This window comes from Staurois parvus, unplaced genomic scaffold (genome assembly GCF_062004578.1).
Source record: "Staurois parvus isolate SC_StPar_1 unplaced genomic scaffold, SC_StPar_1.0 ptg000644l, whole genome shotgun sequence".
Classification (NCBI taxonomy): Eukaryota; Metazoa; Chordata; class Amphibia; order Anura; family Ranidae; genus Staurois; species Staurois parvus.
Window position 1 is genome coordinate 318389 of NW_028318440.1, and position 23014 is coordinate 341402.

Here is a 23014-nt window from a genome sequence, read left to right on the forward strand (position 1 = left end):
CAACAGTATATATATATATATCTTAGATTGTAAGCTCCAAGGAGCAAGGCCCCCTCTCTCTCTCCCCCCTCAGCACTTTAATAAAGGGAGACAATACAGTCCAATACAAGTGGGTTAGGAGGACCCTGCTCCTTGGAGCTTACAATATAAGATATATATATATATTTGTGTTATTATTTATATAGGATTTATATAGCGCCAACAGTTTGCTCAGTATTTTACAACGCACAGCTCCTAAAATTTCCTTTTGAGTGTAGACAATGGGGTAGATTTACTAAAACTGGAGTGTGCAAAATCTGGTGCAGCTATACTTGGCAGCCAATCAGCTTCCAGGTTTTATTGTCAAAGCTTAATTGAACAACTTGAAGTCAGAAGCTGATTGGTTTCTCTGCAGAGCTGCACTCTCCAGTTTTAGTAAATCCACCCCAATGCCCCCTCTCTGGAGGGCAATGCCCCATCCTCCCAGGGAAGGAAGCAGGCTCCCAGTGTGTCCCCAGGTTGTGTAGTAGTGTCTAGAGATGAAAGAGGCACATTGTCCTCACCCACCACCTCCCACGTCACTCCCCCTCCTCCATGCAGCTGGGACTGTGCTGGCCTCCATGATTCCTCCACTGATCACTCAGGATGGAGGAGGGCTTGCCCCTTAATAGGCTGGGCTTCTCTGCTCCTGACGTCAGGGTGTCCCTGCATTAAGGCATGCATCTGATAACACCATCACAAGATTAAAGCCATCCCAGAGCCGGCCGATCACGAATTCCCCTGCAGCCTGACAGCCATCTGCACCCGGATCGTGCACAGCCTCCTCCACCATCCATCTGCACACCAGCCAGCATGTCTGTAGCGGGATTGAAGAAGCAGTTCCATAAAGCCACCCAGGTAAGGGACAGCCGACCATAGAATGCATGGAGGAGGGTGGAGCCGATCGACTGTAATTAGTGACACACAGGGATCATCTGCACTGCTGTGCTGGAGGCACCATCCGGGACACACAAGGTTAAAAGTGGAGGAAATCTCCCTGCTATTTATAGATCCGTAAATAGGCAATACCAAGCTGCAATGATGGATCCTTCCATATGTAAACATACATACATATGTCTGTATATACACAACCCCACCACTCACTGCTCTTCCTCTGGAGTCAACACATAGATAAAATTCCATTTTCTTGCTTGACAGGTTGATACCTGATACTCTCATGTGGATTTCCTCTGGCTTGTATACATTTTTGTATAGGTAGATACTGAGACAAAGGAATGCTACTGTATGTCTCTATATTATTTATTTATTATATGTATTTATATAGCACTGACAATGTACACAGCACTTTACATGTTATTGTACGGTAACGTCTGTCCTCGAGGAGCTTACAATCTAAGGTCGCATGATCTCTTTTGGAAATACGGGAGAGAACATATATAAATACATACAGTGTATGAAAGGCATGTATATAGTGTGTGTATGTATGTATGTGTGTGTATATATATATATATATATATATATGCGTGATTTTGTAGTATGTAATATAATTTTTGCAATAATATCACACAATTTATAAATATACATGCACACACCATATAATATATATATAGATATATGTACATGCACACACCATATAATATATATACACATACATACATACATAAACACACGTATATACACGCACACACCATAATAAAAATATATATATATATATCTCTAACACACGTGTGTGTGTGTGTGTGTGTGTGTGTATAGATGTGGGTGTGTGTTTATTTATGTATGTGAGATGGATAGATATATTATAATATATATATACACACACAGAAGATAGTATTGTAGTGAATTGATGTGTTTCCACATAACTAGATCATTTGGGTCCTGTTCAGTTCATCGCTGTTCTTGACATGACTTTATGTAACAATTCCCCTATGCCTGCTGATGCCTGAAAGCTGCAGGAAAGGACAGTGTCTGTGTTGCCCATACCAGCCAATCAGATTTCTGCTGGCATCTCCTCTTGTACACAGGAGCTGGAATCAGCATGGCTGTTTTATAAAGCAACAATGTGTTCTTTTTCATCCAGTGGTCCCTGCCTGGGAATTGGAATGCAGATGGTTTTCATTATGTAAGAGAAACATTTGAAGTGGGTGCATGAGATCATGTAAAGAATGTGAGCGCACAATTCTGTATCTGGCTCCTATATGCTGCACATAATAACGGAGATTAAGAGATCGCAGGCTTGCCTTGGGAGGATTACTCGATTCTGCAAGCCTGTGGTCTCCGTTTGCTGCTCTAGAGGGATTTTGAATTTGAATTGGAGGCCGCAGCGCGTCTGCAGTCACTGAGAGCTTGCCTAGGGGATGCTCCTACAGAGGTGACCTCCTCGGCTCCTTCCTGCTTGCCAAGACTTCATGCGGAGCTATCTGATAACAGCTACATTATTAAACAGGTTGCTGGATTGGGTAGCTTGGTGCTGTTCTGCAGCGAAGGACGTGATGTTGCCTTCAGCTTTTTTTTTTTTTTTTTTTTTCCTACCCAATGAGAATTTAAATGTACATTTTGCACTGTGACTAAAGCTAGATTTTCATGTGCAGCAGCTTCTGGTGGAGGATTTGTGTGTTGAACCTTTGCCTCCTCCATAGTGTTTGTCACGTTAATTATATTTAGCAGTAAAAAGCCTGCCTGTGTGTTGATGAGTCTTAGGAAGACAAAAATAGAAGAAGCGTGTTTCCCCTAGCAACCCAGGGAAGTGACAAAAACCCTGCTAAAATCTGCCTGGTTAGCTGTGTTTCAACATATGGTGTTAATAGACAAAGCTATATTTGTCAACTGTGTCTTCAATAGAGAAGCAATATAACTAAAGCCTGCAGTGATGGTTATTTTTTTAGGATGCGTATCTGACATCATTGCTATGAAAGTGCTTGTACAATACAGGAGCATATTATCAGCACCCATATTCTCATTTGATGGAAAGTGGTTGTAAGGCCTCATGCACACAGGGTGTTTTTTCAGCCACTTTTAGGGTGTCAGGATTTTTTTTTTTTTTTTTTTTTTTTACTGCTTTCAAATACCCCTCTATGTTATCATATGTGTCCATGCACGCAAAGACTTTTAGAAGCTTTTAGCAGCAGGAAAGAGAACCCTAGGCCAGTGCGTCTAGGAGCAGCAGCGTTGTGGCAGAAAAAACGCTTGATGCGACTAAACGCTAGGCTCATTTAGCGATTGAGCGTTAATTCATTTCAATGGCCAGAATAAATGATCATTCTGGCCAATTAAATGAATTAACGCCCAATCACTTGATGCTTGTAAACATGCCTATACGCTTGTAAAAGTGTTAGATACTTTTACAAGCGTCAGGCGTTTTTTTGTTTTTTTTTCTGCACAAAAACACTGCTTCCAGGAGGACCGCTTCTAGGAGAGTTTTTTTTTTTTTATTTTTAATTCCTGTGTGCATGAGGTCTTAACCTCCAGACATGAAATATGAACAAATCATATTCCTCCATAGTGTGTACTTGTCTAAATTCAGAGCACTAAGTGTCCTTTCTGTCTGCAGTTTCATTCCTCTACATTGAGCACAAATCGCTTCTGACAAGTTTGACACCAAGAGAAAAATGGTGATGGGGAGGGAGTTGCAGCAGAGTGACAGCCTCAGCTTTGATCATGTGTGCTGTGTCCCTTCCCTCCAATCAGCTCTCAGAACTCTCCTCAAGGAGCTCTGCAGTGTGTAACTTCAACTGTCCACCCCCTTTTTATATACGCTCAGATACGCTTTATAAATTCAGCACTTTAAAGAGCTGTAGAGAAGAGAAGACAGCAGATAAACAGGTACAACTTGTGCAGTTTTGTTTCATCTCCGTGTATCACCTGAGGATGGTCACTTATTTATTACAGGTACTTATATAGCGCCATCAATTTATGCAGCACTTTTACATATAAATTGTTTATTCACATCATTCCCTGATCCTCAAGGGGCGTACAATCTAATGTCCCTAACACACACTCATTCTTACACATATTAAGGCCAATTTAGACAGGAGCCAATTAACCTACCAGCATGTCTTTGGAGTGTGGGAGGAAACTGGAGTAATCGGAGGAGACCCACACTGGCACAGGGAGAACATGCAAACTCTAGGCAGGTGGTACCATGGTTAGGATTCGAACCAACGACCCTCGTACTGCCAGACGGATGTTCTAACCATTTAGCCAATCCTTACATATACCCATACTTCACTGGGTATATGTAAGGGTTTACAACCACTTTAAAGGAAAAGTTCACCTTTGGGAACATGTGACATGTTTCACTCTGACAGCATCACAGGCAGAAGTTCCCTGTACTACCTGTCACTTTTTAAAATAGCGCAGCTCTGCCCACACGGCTGCATCATTCATTCACAGTGTTCTGTGAATGAATGAACTGCAAGTACCAATGGCTGTCAGCTTGTAGTTCTCAATGAGCTGCCACAGCGCTATGGAGCTCCGCAGTAGTTAATTGAATCTTCCTGTCAGTATATCTGCTTGTCCGTACATCCCAGATAGGCAAGCAGATACACTGACAGTCTACAGGAGACCTGCATGGCACTGGTGATCTACTGGTCACTGGTGCAATAGTTTACAGGCTCCTGCAGACAAAAATAATAAGTACACACTTTTTTTTTTTTTACCTGCAAAAAATGTGCATTTGTTATTTTTGGTCAAAGGGTGAACTTAGTCAATCTAAACTTTTTGGTCCATTTTAAGAGAGTACATAGGCATTGTAGGGGCAGGCCAGGGGTAGTAAAGCCATCAAATTCCTCAATACTACAAAAAGTGCTTTGGAGACATAAAAACATGCTCTGTATTGCCATATCAGCTCTTCCCAGGCTGACCATTTCCAAGATAGGATCTTCTCTAGATCAGGAACTTCAGTTTTCACCAAATGGCATTGTTGCCTGGCCTTTTATGCAGAAACTTTCACCTGGCTCAGTGTGTTCTCCATTGCTTGTGCACAACGGTTTCAATTAATTTCAAGAGAAGGTCTGTATGCAAATGTTGATGGATCCTTTGTTGAAATGAATGGAAACTATCCCACATGCATACTGGGTAGCTAAGTAGACTGGAGACTAGGTGGTCCTGGGACACTTTGATGTGAAGATCACCAGAACTGTGCTTTTAGGTAGCTTATATCCTATTTAGGAAATGGTGATTATGAAGAAGGGAAGCCCTGGAGGATAAGAGCATTACAAGGGCATGCATCTGCTAAATTAAAGTAAAGGTGGTTTGATGTTGTTGGCCTTTGAAATGCACGTGAGTCATGTAAGCTATGTAAGCTAACATGCTGGCTTTAGGTCATGTGACCTGAATCCAAAGCACCAGCAAACCTGCTTTTTCAGTCTCCAAGTGAATGAACAATATACTACACCTAGCTTGTCTCTCCAGTAATCTATTAAAGTCGATCTATCACTTCTATTTGCAAAACTGTAACTAATACGTGGCACCATGACGTGACTGATCATTTTTGTACTACAAGATTTTCCTGAGGCTGAAAATGTGTTCCACCATCAGCATTGTAAGACATGTATCATTTGGGTGATCAAGAACTGTGATTATATGGCACTAAATGTTTAAAATGATGATTGTCTTGTGTGCAGGAAAATTGAGTTAATGGGACAATAAAAACACAGTTGCACTGTTTTTTGTAGGTTTCTGTGAGTTTCTGTTCATTCACATCAAATAGTTACATAGTTAGTCTGGCTGAAAAAAAAGACAAAAGTCCATTCAGTTCAACCATAAAAAAAAAAGTTATAATCTTATACCCACAGTTGATCCAGAGGAAGGCAAAAAAACCCAGCAAAGCATGATCCAATTTGCTCCTGCTGGGAAAAACATTCCTTCCTGATCCTCCGAGAGGTAATCTGATATTCCCTGGATCAACTTTACCTATAAATGTAATGTATATATAAATATAGGATGGAAAGCATTAGACCACACAAAACTAATAAAACAGTTTTTTTTTTCTTTTTTTAAGGTGGTGACTAGTTGAGTCACCTACCAGCTCCTTTGAACTCTAAGAGACTCAGTTGGTGAGATTTAAGTTGTCAGACCTAACCATCTGTAACAGGCATTATATAGCAACCTCACACCACCCTGTTGGACTTATTATATTGTAATGCTGGCCTTATAAAGATCGCATTTTGGCTAAATCCACTGAAATTCATCCCATGGGTGGCCCTGTGTGCACTGTTCGGCTTGACAAAGGTTGATTTTCAAAACAACTTTTGACAAAGGAGCCAAGCTGTGAAGTGTAATCTGAACAGTGCTTGCATCCAATCAGTTGCAGCTGCTGATTGGGTATCCTGACAACTGCGAGTGCAGGCTGTCAGAATACAGCAGCCAGAACTGCAGATTCATCTGTCCATGTTGTTTAGCATGCAGAGGGGTATTGAGTGATTTCTCTCATTCTGCCCTAGGGGATTTCTTTTTAGAAGTAAAACTCTATGCTGGCACGAAGGAATTGGATTCCCCTTGAGGAATAAAACTATGGTGGTGAGAATGAATGGGATTCTACTTGAGGGGTAAAACTCTATGATGACGAGAAGAAATGGGATTCCACTTGAGTAAAATTCTATAATGGCAAAAAAGGATTGGAATTCCAACTGAGGAATGAAACTCTATGATGTTGAGAAGAAATGGTGTTCAACTTGAGAAAAACTTTGATGGCGGGAAGGAATGGGATTCCATTTGCGGAGTAAAACATTATGATGGAGAAGGCATGGGATTCCAGAAGTAAAATTTCATGATGGCTAGAAGGAATGAAATGCCACTTGAGTACAACTTGATTATGGTGAGAAGGTGTGCAATTCCACTTGTGGAGTAAAACCCGGTGGTGGTGAGAAAGAATGGGATTCCACCAGAGGAGTAAGACTTGATGGTGGTGAGAAGGAATGGGATTCCACCTGAGGAGTAAGACTTTATGGTTGTTGAGAATGAATGGGATTCCACCTGAGGAGTAAGACTTTATGGTTGTTGAGAATGAATGGGATTCCACCTGAGGAGTAAGATTTGATGGTGAGAAGGAATGGGATTCCACCTGAGGAGTAAAACTTGATGGTGGTGAGAAGGAATGGGACTTTAATGGTGAGATATTCCCACAAGGATCATTGAGAACCATAATGGTGAGATATTCCCACAAGGATCATTGAGAACCAAAAAGAGTTAACACATATTTTAAGTTTACTGGCATTTAGTGTAGGTTCACACTAGTGCATGTCCTGAAGGAGTGCATAATCACGCGTTTTCTTGACCCGCACTCAGATGTGCTGCACTTTAGCAGATGCGTGGGGGTGCTATTAATTCTTAATGGCACCTCCACGCATTGGCACCAAATTGCATGGTGCTACAATTTGTATCCTCATGTCTCTCACAGTTACAGCAGCCCATTCAAATGAACGGGCTGCTGTACCCACATGTGCTCATGCAATTTTGTCTCACTAGTGTGAACCAACACTTCGCAAAGCCTAAACTTGCAATATAAGGTGGAATGACCCTTAAAACACAATGGCTATGTAGAGTAATGAAAAGATAATGCTTACCAACACTACAGTTTGCTTCCTGGAAAACTTTGTGACTGAGCTATTGTAAAGAGCCATTAAAAGCAGTGAGTATATAAATAGCTGTGGCTGTACTGTATCTGCTTTTATCTTCCTACCATTCTATCATCACTTCAACCTAGCTGCATATTAGGGTAGAAAACAATGCTAAGAATACAATTACAGCTGAATTTCAGGCAGATGTGAAAAAAAATCCTCTGAAAGACTGAGGTGCCAAGTGAGTGATCCCCTGTGTTCAGTATTAACCACTTGCTCTCCAGAGGATTTACCCCCCTTCCTGGCAAGGCCATTTTTTGTGATATGGCACTGCTTTACTTTAACTGACAATTGACGGTCATGCAACATTGTACATACATGAAATTTACAGTGCATCCAAAAAGTATTCACAACGCTTAACTTTTGCCACATTTTGTTATGTTGCAGCCTTATTCCAAAATGGATTAAAGTTCTTTTTTTTCCCCTCAACATTCTATAGACAATACCCTATAATGACAACATGAAAGAAGTTTGTTTTGAAATCTTTGCAATTTATTAAAAATAACAAAGAAATAAACCATATGTACATAAGTATTCACAGCCTTTGCTTAATACTTTGTTGAAGCACCTTTAGCACCAATTACAGCCTCAAGTCATTTTGAATATGATGCTACAAGCTTGGCACACCTATTTTTGGGTAATTTCTCCCGTTCTTCTTTTCAGTACCTCTCAAGCTCCATCAAGTTTGTTGGGGAGCGTCAGTGCACAGCCATTTTCAGATCTCTCAAGTCTGGCCTCTGGCTGGGCCACTCCAGGACATTCACAGAGTTGGCCCATAACCACTTGTTATGTGGGCTGTGTGTTTGGGGTCGTTGTCCTGTTGAAAGATGAACTGTCGCCCCAGTCTAAGGTCCAGAGCGCTCCGAAACAGGTTTTCATTAAGGATGTCTCTGTACATTGTGCATTAATTTTTCCTTCGATCCTGACTAATCTTCCAGTTCTTGCCACTGAAAAACATCCCCACATGCTGCCTCCACCATACCTCACTGTAGGGATAGTATTGGCCAGGTGGTGAGCAGTGCCTGGTTTCCTCCAGACATGACGCTTCAATCTTTGTTTTATCAGACCAGAGAGTTTTGTTTCTCATGGTCTGAGAGTCCCTCAGGTGTCTTTTGGCAAACTCCAGGTGGGCTGCCATTTGCCTTTTACTGAGGAGTGGCTTCCATCTGACCACTCTACCGTATAGGCCTGATTGGTGGAGTGCTGCAGAGATGGTTGTTCTTCTGGAAGGTTCTCCTCTCTCCACAGAGAAACGCTGGAGCTCTTTCAAAGTGACCATTAGGTGTTTGGTTACCTCTCTGGCAAAGGCCCTTCTTCCTCGATCGCTCATTTTGGCCAGGCAGCCTACTCTAGGAAGATTCCTGGTGGTTCCAAACTTCTAACATTATGGATGATGGAAGCTACTGTGCTCATTGGAACCTTCAATGCTGCAGAAAATTTTCTGTACCCTTCCCCAGATCTGTGCCTTGCTACAATCCTGTCACGGAGGTCTACGGACAATTCCTTGGACTTCATGGCTTGGTTTGTGCTCTGACATGCACTGTTGACTGTGGGACCTTATATAGACAGGTTTATGCCTACCCTAATCATGTCCAGTCAACTGAATTTCCCACAGGTGGACTCCAGTTAAGTTGTGGAAACATCTCAAGGATGATCAGTGGGAACAGGATGCAGCAGAGCTCAATTTTGAGTGTCATGGCAAATGGCTTGTGAATACTTATATACATGTTTTTTTTTTTGTTTGTTTTTTTTATAAATTGCAAAGGTTTCAAAGTGATCTTCTTTCAGGTTGTCATTCTGGGGTATTGCTTGTAGAATGTTATGTTATGTTGTAAATTTAATCAATTTTGGAATAAGGCTGTAACATAACAAAATGTGGCAAAAGTTAAGAACTGTGAATACTTTCTGGATGCACTGTATGTCATTCTTTTTTTTCCCCACAAATAGAGCTTTCTTTTGGTGGTATTTGATTGCCACTGTGTTTTTTCATTTTTTGCGCTATAAACAAAAAAAGACCAACAGTTTTGAAAAACCCCCCAATATTTTTTACTTTTTGCTATTAAACATGTCCAATAAAAAAAAAATTCTAGTCCATCTAACAATAACTTCTCCAGAGAGTGCTGTTGTACCAGGGTGACTACATTGCTCCTTTTTAAGGTTTGGTTCACATCTGTGCGGGTGGTGCCGCTGCGGGACCCGCACAAATACCTGCAGCCTCACCACCCAGAGGAATGTGGAACCCGGGGGTGGGTGCCATTCTAATGGCACACCGCCTGCACTGGAGACCGCAACCGTTCTGGGAATCTTGGTTTCTGTGTGGGCTGTGATTTCCGAAGAAGTGCAGGGACTTCTTCCCTGCATGTCCCAGGGCACGGGAGTCCATTCAGATAAATGGGCTCTCATGCCGTGCAACTCGGGGCCCACACGGCTGGCACATATGTGAGCCTGGCCTTATAGATAAAGAAGCCACTCTAAAACAGGAAGTCACCAGATAAAAATAAAGGAAAAAAGCGTAAAGAAGGAAAACTAATGCAGCCACCACATTGTAAAGTGTTATTAAAGGCAATAAAAAAAAAACACAAAAAAAACCATGTTATACTTATCTGCACTGTGCAGTGGTTTTGCATAAAGCGGCACCAATCCTCCTCTTCTTGGGCCCCCTGCCCGTGCTCCTGGCCCCTCCCTCTGCAGCACCCAAGCAGACTTGCTCCTGAGCTACTGCTCTGCATGTCTTTTTACACACAGAGCCCTGGCTTAGCCCCACCCCCTCTCTTTTCCTATTGACTCACTGGCTGTGATTGACAGCAGCGGGAGCCAATTGCTACCACTGCTGTCTAAGCCAATGAGGAGGGAGCGTACCCGAAGAGCTTGTTCACATTGCTGGATTGCGATAGGGCTCAGATAAGTATTAGGAGGGGCTGGGGAGGCTGCTGCAAACAGAAGGGTTTTGATACCTTCATGCATAGAATGCATGAAGTTGAAAAGTCTGATCTGTTACAGCCACTTTAAGGATTGGTAAGCTGCAATATTTATTACATTTTTGTTTTTGGCCTTAATACGGCTTTAAGTTCTGCTTGTCCATCATGTATCCATATTTCATGTTTTGTCATTTTAATAATAGTTACAAGATATACAGTAGAAGTTTATTCATGTTGTAAGTGTTTGAAGGCAGATGGGCTACTTGTGTTTTCTAAAAGAACGGGAAAAAAAAAATCTTCATGTCATTATTTTAAAACGACATGTTCCGTATAAGAGATGCTTTAACCTAGGTCAGCTTTGCAGCAGAAATAAATAAGCCAATCAAGGACAAGCATGGAGCAGGCTGATAGCAGAGACAAGCTGTCAGCAATGACAAGCTGACATTCCTGAGCAGCCTTCTCTGTTATTTTTGCAAGACTTTTAGTGAACACAAGGAGCAGGACATCTAATAGAAAGAAATAAGATGAGATTCATCCAAAGTTAAAGAATATGTGAACCCAACATTTCATATTCCTGATCTGTGCCTGCTGTACCATGTACCTGTATGAAAAAGTATCCTGTTCTCTTTGTGCTGCTTCCTTTGTGTGAAATCCCTGGTGTTCCTGCCAGTCCCTCTGCTTTCCTTTTAAAAACTAACCACACTAAGCAAAAAAACACGCCTTGGTCAGTTCTCTAGTTGTGCTGAGAACTCAGCCTGCTCTCTTCCAATGATCAGACCTGTCCTGACACGTGCCCCACCCCCCCATCCCATACAGCTATTTCCTGGGAAGTTTAGTGTGCTGCTGTTTCTCCTCCCCAGCTCATATACAGCTGAGAACAGAGGGAATGTGATCACTAAAAAAAACAAAGGGCATTTATAATTTTTTTTTTTTTAATATCTATACACAAATCTTTTGCTTTTCATTTCTATTTTAAACTGAATGGGTTGAGGGTTTACTTTAAAAAAAATGCTAGTGGATTTTTATTTTTTTTTTTGGCAGAGTAAATTTTGTATTTTTCTTCTGCCGAAAAGTTCTTTTCCTGCACTTAGCAACCAACCAGGATCATTTATTGATGTTCATTTTGATTTATGTTCATTTTTTTTAAATGACGGACGGTTGACGGTTGTCATGGGCAAAAGCTAATCTCTTCGGTACACTTTTCATACATCAGCCCCTGTAAGATGGAAAGTTTTAGGTGCAATATTCCCTTTTAAAGCAAAGGTAAACTTTACAGGGCCATGGGAGCATTTGTCATAAATATGCATAGAATATTTGCACAATATGGCAGACTTGCCTCTCCATTTTTCTCTCCTCCAGGACTGAAAGCTTTGTACTCTCCCACTCTGCCACTGCCATTATGTCCTATGTTTAATCCTCATCTGACATTTTCTTTAGCCAGTTTGTGGCCCTTGGTAAAGAAACTTTAGCACACTATCCCATCACCAGGCTCAACACTTACAGATGCCGAAAGGGTATACTTGCCTGATGAAGGGGTCCTGCGAGACTCCGAAACGTTGCACTTGCTTTAACTATGCGATTGCCTATTAAAGCTTTGGACCCCTAACAGGAGATCTTTGGTGTGGTGGTGACAGTCTTCTCATCTGAGTCTTTTCGGTTCCAGCTGATGGTCGCTTCAGCACCCAATTATGCATACAGCTAATGTTCGATGCAGGAATGTGTTCGTTGAGATTGTGTTATCTTTATTTAACCAAGCAAGCACCACAGACCATGCAAGAAAATGTCCTAGTACAAAGGGGAAGGAAGACATTTTAAAGCCCAACTCCAGACTCTGTGCTCCCTTACCCTCCCTTGGGAGGCCCCTGCAAGTATGTAATACTTTGTTACTTTGTTTTTTTTAATTACTTTTCACTTCAGCAGTTTTTAGAGTAGTCACATGAGACCGCAGGGTCCTCTTCCTATTTGCCTGTTCTCCAGGATGTCCGTGCTACTTTTTGCACCATTAACGAATGAATGAAGGACACAGTTGGTGATACCCTTTGGAGGGGTGGGTATAGAATGCCCTGTACGTACAGTATGTCCTCAGTCTTCCAGGCTAAGTAACAATGGGCCTCAGTCAACTGGAAAGACTGACACCTTGTGGCATTTATTTTTTTTTTTTTTTGTGGGGGGCAGCACCCAGGCTGGGGGAAATTTCTAAAATAAACTGAATTGGGCGTTAATTGCTAATACACTGATTAGATATAAGTTGCAACTGTTTCAAAGTGAAGCAACCTTTTGATCAGTTATGTTTTCCAAACACTACAGAATCTGTTGAGTATTCTGGTCTTGCCAACACAAAGCAAAATACTTAATGCAGTGATTTTTTTTTTTTAAACTATTGATTCAATGGGGAAATGGCTGTACTGTGTAAAAAAACAAAAAAAAACAAAAAAAACATGTAGCAATACTGGAATACTGACAGATTTTATAGGCATTCACGAAAGGCGCCTAGAGAAAAAGATTTCTACATAAATTTGTATATTTATTGCAGCAAACCTTTCAAGTGTAACTCAGCTATGTATGATTAGTTAATGTTAATGCTTTTATTCATCAGCAAAAAGACATACTTGCTTTTTGCTGGTTGTTAAAATTGGCCTGAGCTCAGAAAGTTAAGATTTTTTTTTTTTTTTTTCATCAAATAGTTTTTATTGATCTAAAGCATTGCCTACATAACAGTAGCCACAATGACTAATCCAAAGGAGGATATATGCAAGAAATATTTGCATACCGTATAACAGGATATATAAAGGAAAGTAAAGATTTACTATTTTATAGGAAACCTCTAGAAATTTTAACTGTGCCTAAGCAGTATCCTGAAAATTCTTTTTCTTGAATTCCTCCTGAAAAGTATCAGTGCACATCCTGGTAGGTGAAGCTGCCTCTGTACTCCTGTGCCTAAAGCCTCATAGTTCTATCTGAAGTGTGAAATCTAAGGCACTGCTAATTTTTGGAGATTTGGAGTGGGGTTTCACTACTGTGCTGCTCACTGTTCTTCTTTGGAGGAGGCTTGGTATTGGCTTCTTGCAAACTTATTTACAATTAAACTGGTGGAAGGAGGATCAGATATGCTGGATACCAGGGGCGGACTGACAACTCATGGGGCCCCCGGGCAATAGGGGATCATGGGGCCCCTGTGTCTTTGCCCAAACTCAAAAAAGCCTAAGATAAAGGTACCAGGGGCATCTCATGGGTCCCCCTACTGACCCCGGGCCCTCGAGCAGTACCTGAGTTTCCAAATGGTCAGTCTGAACCCCTGCTGGATACTCATGAAGTGATGAGGAGCATGTTGATTGGAGGAGAGTGCATAGGCATGAGCTCATCAGTCTGCTGCTGTTCCAGATTGTCTCATCACAGGCTGAGCATAGAAAGGAAATCAAGCTGTATTGCTTGTAGAGGGAAACGTTTGGTCATCACCTTGTCTGTACTGCCTGGCAGGGCTGTGTAGATATCAGGAATGGCTGGATAGAAATACACATTTTTTCAGAGATGAAGCTAAATCTGAACTCCATACAAATGGTTAAGTAAAGTATATGTAATCCCTAACTGAATGACTAATCATTTGATAAGCATTGTGCATCATAAGCCACCCCCCCCCCCTTTTTTTATTTTTTATTTTTCACCAGTTGTATTTTTCTTTATGATTCTTTGTTTTGAAGATCAGCACTACCGATCTCCTTTCTGATAGAAGCAGTTTCTATCTACATGCGTGTACTTCAGCAACAAGGGGGGGAGGGGGGTTCTGATGGTGACAGCTGTGGATTATGTCTGTGCAATCAGCATCAGCACTATCACTTTTGGATTGGATTCACATACTTGCATCTTTGCTTGATGTGTTTTCCAATGCAATTAATGAAAACGCAAATGATATGACATACATCAACACATCACAACACGCGCAAATAACCTTCAATTCACACAGAGGATTGTTACCCTATAACAGGTCATGCTTCTCAAGCACCTTCATTGTAGATGACTAGGTATACAGTAATTTTAGGCTCTGTTCGCACTATTGCAGGCTGTATGACCTGCGTTTTGCTCAGGCATTGCAGCCCATTCATGTGAATGGGCTGCTGTGCCTGTGTTTCCATACAAACTATGTGCATGCAACTTTTTAAAAATGCAACCGCAGGGAAACCACGTGGTCTTTTTTTTTTTTTTTTTTATTTTTGTTTACAAACGTTTTGAATAGGAGGCTACAAAAAGCGCACCATTTAGTGAGGTAGTTTAAACAGCTTGAAAAAAAGCATATATAGGAAATTAACTGAAATACAAAGTGCAATCATGAAAGTATAAAAAAATCAGTACATGAAAGAGTCAATAATATCAGTAGAACAACCTCAAGATCAATAAAATTGTTTGATACAAAATAACCCATGACAGACCATTAATCGAATAACAAGTGTCGATGCGTTCTCCAACCACATGGTCTTTTTGACCATGTGATTTCTCTGCGGTTCCCCCACCCGCGATTGCGCTGCAGGATGAGATACGTGGGGGTCATTCAGAGTGAATGGCAGCCCGCACATCTCATAAGGGGAGTGCGATTCAGCTGCGGGTGGTTGCAGGTGCGGGAACAGATGCGACACCCACAACAAGTCAGCATAGTGTGAACCGAGCCTTCATGAAAGTAGTATTAAACCCAAAAGCAAACATTTATTATATTGCAGCTTACCATCTCTTACCCTACGCTCACACCTAAGCGTTTTCTGCAGCATTTTGCAGAAATGCAGTACAGTCCATTTCCTATGGGACAGGTTCACATCTCTGCGTATTTCACCCAGTGTGTGTTTTTGGAAAGGGCCAGGGACTTTTTTGAACGCAAAACTTTGTGTCTTTGGTTCTATAGACTTCAATGGGAACTCTGCAGAAAAGCATATATTGTATTTTTGCCACGTTTTAAAAAAAAAAACAAAAAAAAGCCCCCTGCAAAACGCATCAAAACGCAAGTGCAAAAACACAATGCTTAAATGCATTAAACGCAACCTGCATGGGTGTGAGCCTAGCGTTAGATGTGATGGCTGCATTTTTCTTTTGTATCAAAACAAGTTCTCCTACAAATGTAGCAGTTAGAGTTGAGACAAGCCATTTACCGCTGACATGGATGCTTACAATGATTGACGTTTATTTATTCATGTAAATCCTTTATCCCAAAAGAAGAAAAAACTGCTTGTGAGTTGGAGTCTGGCTTCAGTTGGTTAGTGTATCTAAATCTGCTAATACATCTAACACCCTTCTTGTAACCCCGAACTGAACAGTAATGCACCTTAACATAAACATGCCCCCTTATTACCATACTTGTGTCTTCTGTGTCAGGATCCTCTATTTCTAAGAGCAACCTTTCCTGTGTGGTAAGATTCCAAACCTGGGATCTTGAAGTTGAAATCCCAGGGCTGGTTGGATAATAGATCCCCGATCTACTGTTTTGAATAATTGACATAACTGTTTTAAAATGTTGATCTTCTATTAACCATTTTGTTAATTTTATTTTGTGTTAATTTTTTGTCAAGATCTTTGTAACTGCCGATTAAATGCTACCTATCTTTTTTTTTTTTTTTTTTTTTTGTAGGCTGATCTAAAAGACACCCATTGATACTACTCTGAAATCATTAATACATCATTAAATGTATTTTTTTAATTAAAGCAGTGTAAATACCTGAATTTGATTTGGTATTGGCCTGCTGCAGTCTCCACAGAGCAGAGCTGGAGTATGAAAGGAAGAAGCAGCACAAGGAGCCAATCAGTTCATGTGCTGACAAGGAGCATAGTGCTAGGAAGAAAAAGCAGAGACAAAAAATGATCTTATTTCTGTCTGCTTCTCGTTACACTGTCCAGTCACAGGCTGCAGGCCTGAACTGGCCATAGGGCACATCGGCATTTTCCCGGTGGGCCGGGGACCTGGGGCCACTAGGCCACATGTCCTTGTGGGGACCAAAGCAACACGGCAACTGAGCTGCTCCTTGAGCCCACACCGCTTACCCAGCCTCTCCCCTGCTAGCCACCCATCTCAGAATGGCCGTCGGGGCCAGGGGTAGAAACTAGAGGTCAGCTGACCTGGTCTGTGACCGTGAACAGGGAGGAGCTGGGTGTGGAGGAGGTGGGTTAGGTGTCGCTGCTGTAGACACCACGGAGCCGGAGAGAGAGTGAGTTCACTGATATATATTCGTTGCCAACTTGCCTTTAATAGTCCCCATTGCAGTCCGCATATCAGCCGATGATCAAGCGCCTTGGTCTAAGTTCCCAGCGCAGAACTTCTGTCTTCCACTGAGCCAGCAGGCAATGTAAAGTGCATATCTGACCATAGAGCCTAATGAAGAACCCACCTACTTGTAAGGGTCTATGGAGAAAAGGTGTGCATACAGCAAATGCATTCCCATCCTCCCCACCACACTAGTCTGCTACACATCCCATCCCTCAACCAGCACTGCCATTGGTCCCACCCTCCCCCCCCAGCACTGCCACTTATCCCATCCACCAGCACTGCCAGTGATTTCCCCCCCCCACACACACACTGCCACTGATGCCACCCTTCCCCCAGCACAGCCACTGATTTCCCCCCCCGCCAGCACTGCCACTGATCCCCCACCAGAACTGCCATTGATCCCACCCTCTCCCCAGAGTTGCCACTGATCCAACCTCCCCACCAGCACTGCACTCATTCCATTCCCCTGGCATTGCCAGTGATCCCACGCCCACTGCCACTGAACCCTCCAGCACTGCCACTGATCCCATCCACCCCCCACCAGCACTGCCACTCATTCTATTGCCCTCTTGCACTGCCAGTGATTTCTCCCCCCCCACACTGCCACTGACCCCCCCCCCTTCCCCCCCAGTACTGCCACTTATCCCATCCACCCCAGGCCAGTCAAGTTCCTCCACCTCAAAACTCACTCATCCATGTCTTTATGGACCTTACTTTGTGCACTGGTGCGCAGTCATGTTGGATCAGGAAGGGGCCCCACAAAGTTGGGAGCATGAAATTGTCCAAAATGTCTTGGTATGCTGGCGCCTTAAGGGTTCCCTTCACTGGAACTAAGGGGCCAAGCCCAACCCCTAAAAAAACAACCCTACACCATAATCCCCCTCCACCAAACTTTACACTTGGCACAATGCAGTCAGGCAAGTACTGTTTTATTCTGGCAACCTCCAAATTCAGACACTTCCATCGGAATACCAGACAGAGAAGCATGATTCATCACTCCAGAAAACACATCTCTGCTGCTCTAGAGTCCAGTGGTGGCGTGCTTTACACCACTGCATCCAACGCTTTTCATTGTGAGGCTTGCATTCAGCTGCTCGGCCATGGAAACCCATTCCATGAAGCTCTCTATGCACTGTTGTGCTAATCTGAAGGCCACATGAAGTTTGGAGGTCTTTAGCTATTGACTCTGCAGACAGTTGGCGACTTCTGTGCGCTTCAGCATGCGCTGACCCCATTCTGTCATATTACGTGGCCTACCAGAAGTCTGGCTTCTCTGTTTACAAGTGATAGCTTGTTTACCAAAGTCTCCCACAGATCCAGTCTTCTGAGCTGCTACTACTGAGTGCAGGTTGGGGACAAGGGAGAAGCAGGTGCGGGGAGGTACTAGAGCCGTCTGAGTGCTTCAAGTTAATAAACCAACAAAAGCAAGACGTGTGGAAAATGGTGGAGCTTTTAGGAGGTGGGGGAAGAAGGGGGCAGTGAAGAGGGTAGTTGCATAAAGCTAGAGCTGAAGAGCGATGAAAGTGAGATGTGGATGGGGGATGCAGAGGTAAGCAGCTGTGGAAGAAGGCTGACATATGCACTCTGTGTAGTGCACCCGTGAACTCTGTACTCTGTATACAGTGCACCCCTGAACTCCTGCACTTTGCACATAGCGCACCCCCGAACTCTGCACTCTGTGTACCCCCCCAACTTTGCACTCCTGTTATTTAATGCCCCTTTAAGACTCTCCCACTGTTAGTGAAATTGACCACACCCACTATGATGTGGTTTGGAGGGGGTGTGTGGGGGAAGGGGGAGGGGGGGAGATGGGGTTTTGGGTGAGTTGTGGCTGAGTTCCTGCACCTATCTTCTAAGAAAAAAAGCTGCGTGTGTGTGTGTGTGTGTGTATGTGTGTGTGTGTATATATATGTGTGTGTGTGTGTGTGTGTGTGTGTGTGTATATGTATATATATATATATATATATATATATATATATATATATATATATATATATATATATATAATTTTTTTTTTTTATTTTAAGGCTGCAGGGAGAAATCGGACTAAAGAATTTTTGCAAAAACAATTTTTTTTCCTTCCCAAATTCTTGAAAATGGATCCTTATTAACGTAATAATGCAATTAAATAAAAAAGACAGAAAAAAAAAAGATGAAAGCAAAAGAAAAGCAATGGGGAAAGAGATATTGGCCTTTGAAGGCAGTGCTAATTATCTCCTGTACTTGTCTCCTAATCTAGCTATATGACATGAATTCAGTTCAGACACCTTCCCTTTTTTTTTTTTTTTTGCTACTCTGAGAAAAGTAGTTAACCACTTAAGGCCCGCCCGCCTGCAATGTACTAAGGACAGGCCACTGGCCTCTTCCAGGTACAGGGTGTCCACTGACTCCCACTGGGAATTTGTTAGCAGGTCCCAGCCAATGATTCAAGGCCAGAACCTACTGATCGGCCGTGTCCAATCACAACCCAGAATCCTGTGTTGACATTCAACACAGAGCTCTGTCCAGAAGGAACAATATCTTTATAAAGCAGGGAGAAGGAGCAAATATTTTTTTTAAATAAAAAACAGCATATAATACACACATTAACACTTGTTAGGCACACACTTAACCCCTTGATTACCTGAGATGTTAACCCCTTCTCAGCCAGTGTCATTAGCACAGCAACAGTATATTATCACTGTATTAGTGTCATTGGTGATGGCAGTGTCAGCCAGTTCCCACCCAGTTTAAGTGTCAGATTGCCCACTGCACTATCACAATCCCACGATAGGTCACTGAATACCACTGTACCACCACCATGGTAGTATAAAATAAATAAATAAAAAATTCCAGTATATATACCATAGCTTGTAGATGTTAGAACTTTCACACAAACTAATCAATATACATGGGATTTTGTTTTTACCAAAGACATGTAGCAGAATACATTTTGGCGTAATGTATTTTTATTGGGTATGTTTTATAGCAGAAAGTAAAATACTGTGTGTGTGTGTGTGTATGTGTGTGTGTGTGTGTGTGTGTGTGTGTGTGTGTATATATATATATATATATATATATATATATATATATATATATATATATATATATATATATATATATATATATATATATATTTAAACTCTTTTTCATTTTATATGATTAAAAATAAAAAAATCTAGTGGTGATCAAATACCACCAAAAGAATTTGAGAATTCGATTTGCATGAAAAAAATGATACAAATTTTGTTTGGGTACTGCATCGCATGACCACGCAATTATCAGGTAAAGTAGGGCAGTGCTAAATAGCAAAAAATGGCCTGGTCATGAAAGGGGTAAAATCTAGAGCTGAAGTGGTTAAGACTAGAGGAAATCAAAGACATGCTAGCCATTGTCCTACCGGCTGAAACTACATTTTAACCTGGTTCTGGCAGCTTTAAACTGCAGCCAAAGCAGAGTTAAAGTGTCGCTCCCTTTTACTAGAAGGTTACAGCTGATGTGAGGATGACGATACTTCCCTGAATGTAGTATCACCCATCAAAGGGAGCTGCAGGCTCTGAACTTGGTTGGCAGGATCAACAGATCAGTTTGCTTCCTTGTGGAGGGACTCGGGGGATTATAAGCGAAGTAGATTAATTTAATTAGTTATGCTTTTGTTTTGTTTCTTTGATCATAGTTCTACTTTTAATGTGAAATCAGTGCTACGAATTTAAATGTACAAAACGAGTGCATTGCGGCTGTACGGCAGACACAACAAGGTAGTGACTGGATTATGTGTGCATGATTCACCCGCAAAATTTTTTTTATGTGCATAAATATATAATCTTATATTGTCTACTCACTGCATACTAATCCAAATATGTAGACATCCTCAGCACCATACTTCTTCCAGGGGGAACAGCACCAAATAACAATGAAAATCCAGCATCCAAGATTCTTACGGATTTACCAATCTTTGCAGAATTTGCTGGCTATTATCTAATGCTTACAACTTTCATAGTAGGTGCTGTTTTAAATCTAGTTTAAAAATATAGGATAGCATAGGTAGCCAGTTTAAATTTAATGTTGGAGCAGTATACTTTTCAGCATAGTGGAGCTTCAGATACCCAGTTTGTTTCCAAATTGGTAAGACTATTAATGATGCTTTAAGCTCAGGAATGTTGGAATATTTTGTAAGTGAAATATATTTAATTTTGGCCCCAAGGGACAATATAGATTAGCATGTGTAATATTTTACATTTGTAATGTTGGGGCTAGTTTGGCATTATTATTGTTATTACTAATTGTAATAGTATTAATAATTATTTAATCTGTTTTCTAAGCTACGTTTTTAGGTTCTGGTTGCTGTATTACATTACTTCCTTTCTGGGGTGTTGACATCACTCCTGGTCTGGTGTTTGCCAGTTCCGGTGCTTGGAGCGCAGGCGGTCAGGTGTTGAGTCACTCTTCCGTCTGCCAGGTATAAAATGCGTGATTAATATCTTTTTTTGAGAAGCATTGGGTGGAGCTACGGCGTGTGATGTCATCACATTATGGATCGTGGCCATCTTGTTGGTTGGAAACTTTTCATTGTCATTTTTTTATGCTGAATTAATTTGGACCTATGCAAGAGGAATACTTTAACCTCTTCACGCTAGCCGCACACAAATGTGCGGCCTCCCGGCGTCTGGGCCTAGACGCCGAGCAGCCACATATTTGCATGCAATTAACAAAGAACATATGTGCTGAGAGCGCGTACCCTGCACGCTCCCAGCACACATGTCCGGTACTCACGGAAAGGTCCCGGTCTGCTCTTTCAATCGGGACCTTTCCCGAACATGTGACCACCATGATGATGCGTCACGGCGGTCACATGATCCCTAAACCCCGCCCGTCCCGCCTCCCGGCTTCTGAAACTCTTAAAGGGCCGGTAGGCGCCGGCAGGAAGGGGTTAAATACATTTGTGCTACTTGAATTTACTACAACATGAGGCAGTTCTGTTTCCTTTCCTAATTATGTATTTGGGAGAACTATAGCATCTCTCTGACTGAATGATACATTCAATTTTTGGAGTGAGTCCCATTGGATAAGGGCTAGTGAAGAAGTTCCTGGGATCTCTGGGCATTTCCAAATCAAACGTGCTATGTGTGTGTATGTATATGTGTGTGTATGTGTTGTGCATAGAAACTGTTTTTATATAGTATGATGTGTTTTGGTGAATTAAAAAATAAACTTCTTCAATACATAAAAACCCCTTTTGGTTAGGAAACACAAATAGGTTACATCTTTTGACACTAATGACGTCACTTTTACGGTAATCAGTATAAGTAACAAGATAGTAGTATATGCCTAACATATGATGATTTTAGACAATGGAAATGATCCGTAGTAAATTATTAAATTAAGAAGAGAAGGCGGTTTGCCTGTTGCCAAGACAATGTGAATAAACACAATGTAATGAGATACCACACCACGCTTCCCCTTAATTAACTGATGAAACACACTAATATGTGAAAAATAAATATAAATCCAGTACCTCTGTATAGGCTGCTGTATTAAAAAAAAAAAAAACCTTTGAAGTAAATGTAATACCAGAGTGTATAGGTGACTGTTACAGGGGTGTGGAAAGTTTTGAAAAACTACTTGTCCAGATAAAAAAAAAACAAAACCGTGTTTAAATCTGAGGTGCTTTTAGGAATGTCTGGGGCTTTTAAAAACAAAAGGGGCTTTATGGTGACTTTAATATTTGTAACATTGCGCTGGTTGTCGCCTCCTCCCCACCCTGCCTCTCTCCAGCACCGCCCCCAGGGACTAGCAGGAGAGAGACCTTGCAGTATAAGAAACACCGATTGGGTGCTCATCAGGAAAGGGGAGTGACGGGCTCATCCTTTATCCCTTTTGCTTCCAGAGCCGTTTTTTGCATAAGTTTAAAAAATTATTTTAGGCTTCGCTTGAAGATTACACAAAACCCCCAAACATGATATATTTTCCGAAATCAGAGATCCTAGAGAATAAATTAGTGGTAGTTCCAATTTTTTATGTCATGTGATATTCCCGATTTATTACCGCAACATTTCAGTAAAAAGTTATTTTAGGGCACAAAAAAGCAATAAGTTACCATATTTTGTTTGTAAAATATAAAAGATGAGGTTGTACCGAGTTAATAGATATCCAACTTGTCAAACCTTAAATCTCTGTGTGCTCGTGAAATGGTGACAAACTTTAGGACCCTATATTTTCTATAGGCGAATCTTTTAAAATCCCTTTTTATAGGTCATCAGTATAGTGTTACGGAGGAT

At 41.6% G+C, this 23014-nt stretch overlaps 1 protein-coding gene across 1 annotated transcript in view; it reads left to right on the forward strand.

Moving 5' to 3' along the window:
* The first annotated feature begins 572 nt into the window (after window positions 1-572).
* SH3GL2 (SH3 domain containing GRB2 like 2, endophilin A1) overlaps window positions 573-23014 on the forward strand; it is a 224832-nt gene continuing 202390 nt past the window's right edge. The window contains exon 1 of the mRNA XM_089693957.1: window positions 573-876. Within this exon, the coding sequence (XP_089550083.1) occupies window positions 832-876 (45 nt within the window). The 5' untranslated portion in view covers window positions 573-831. The remainder of the gene's footprint in view (window positions 877-23014) is intronic.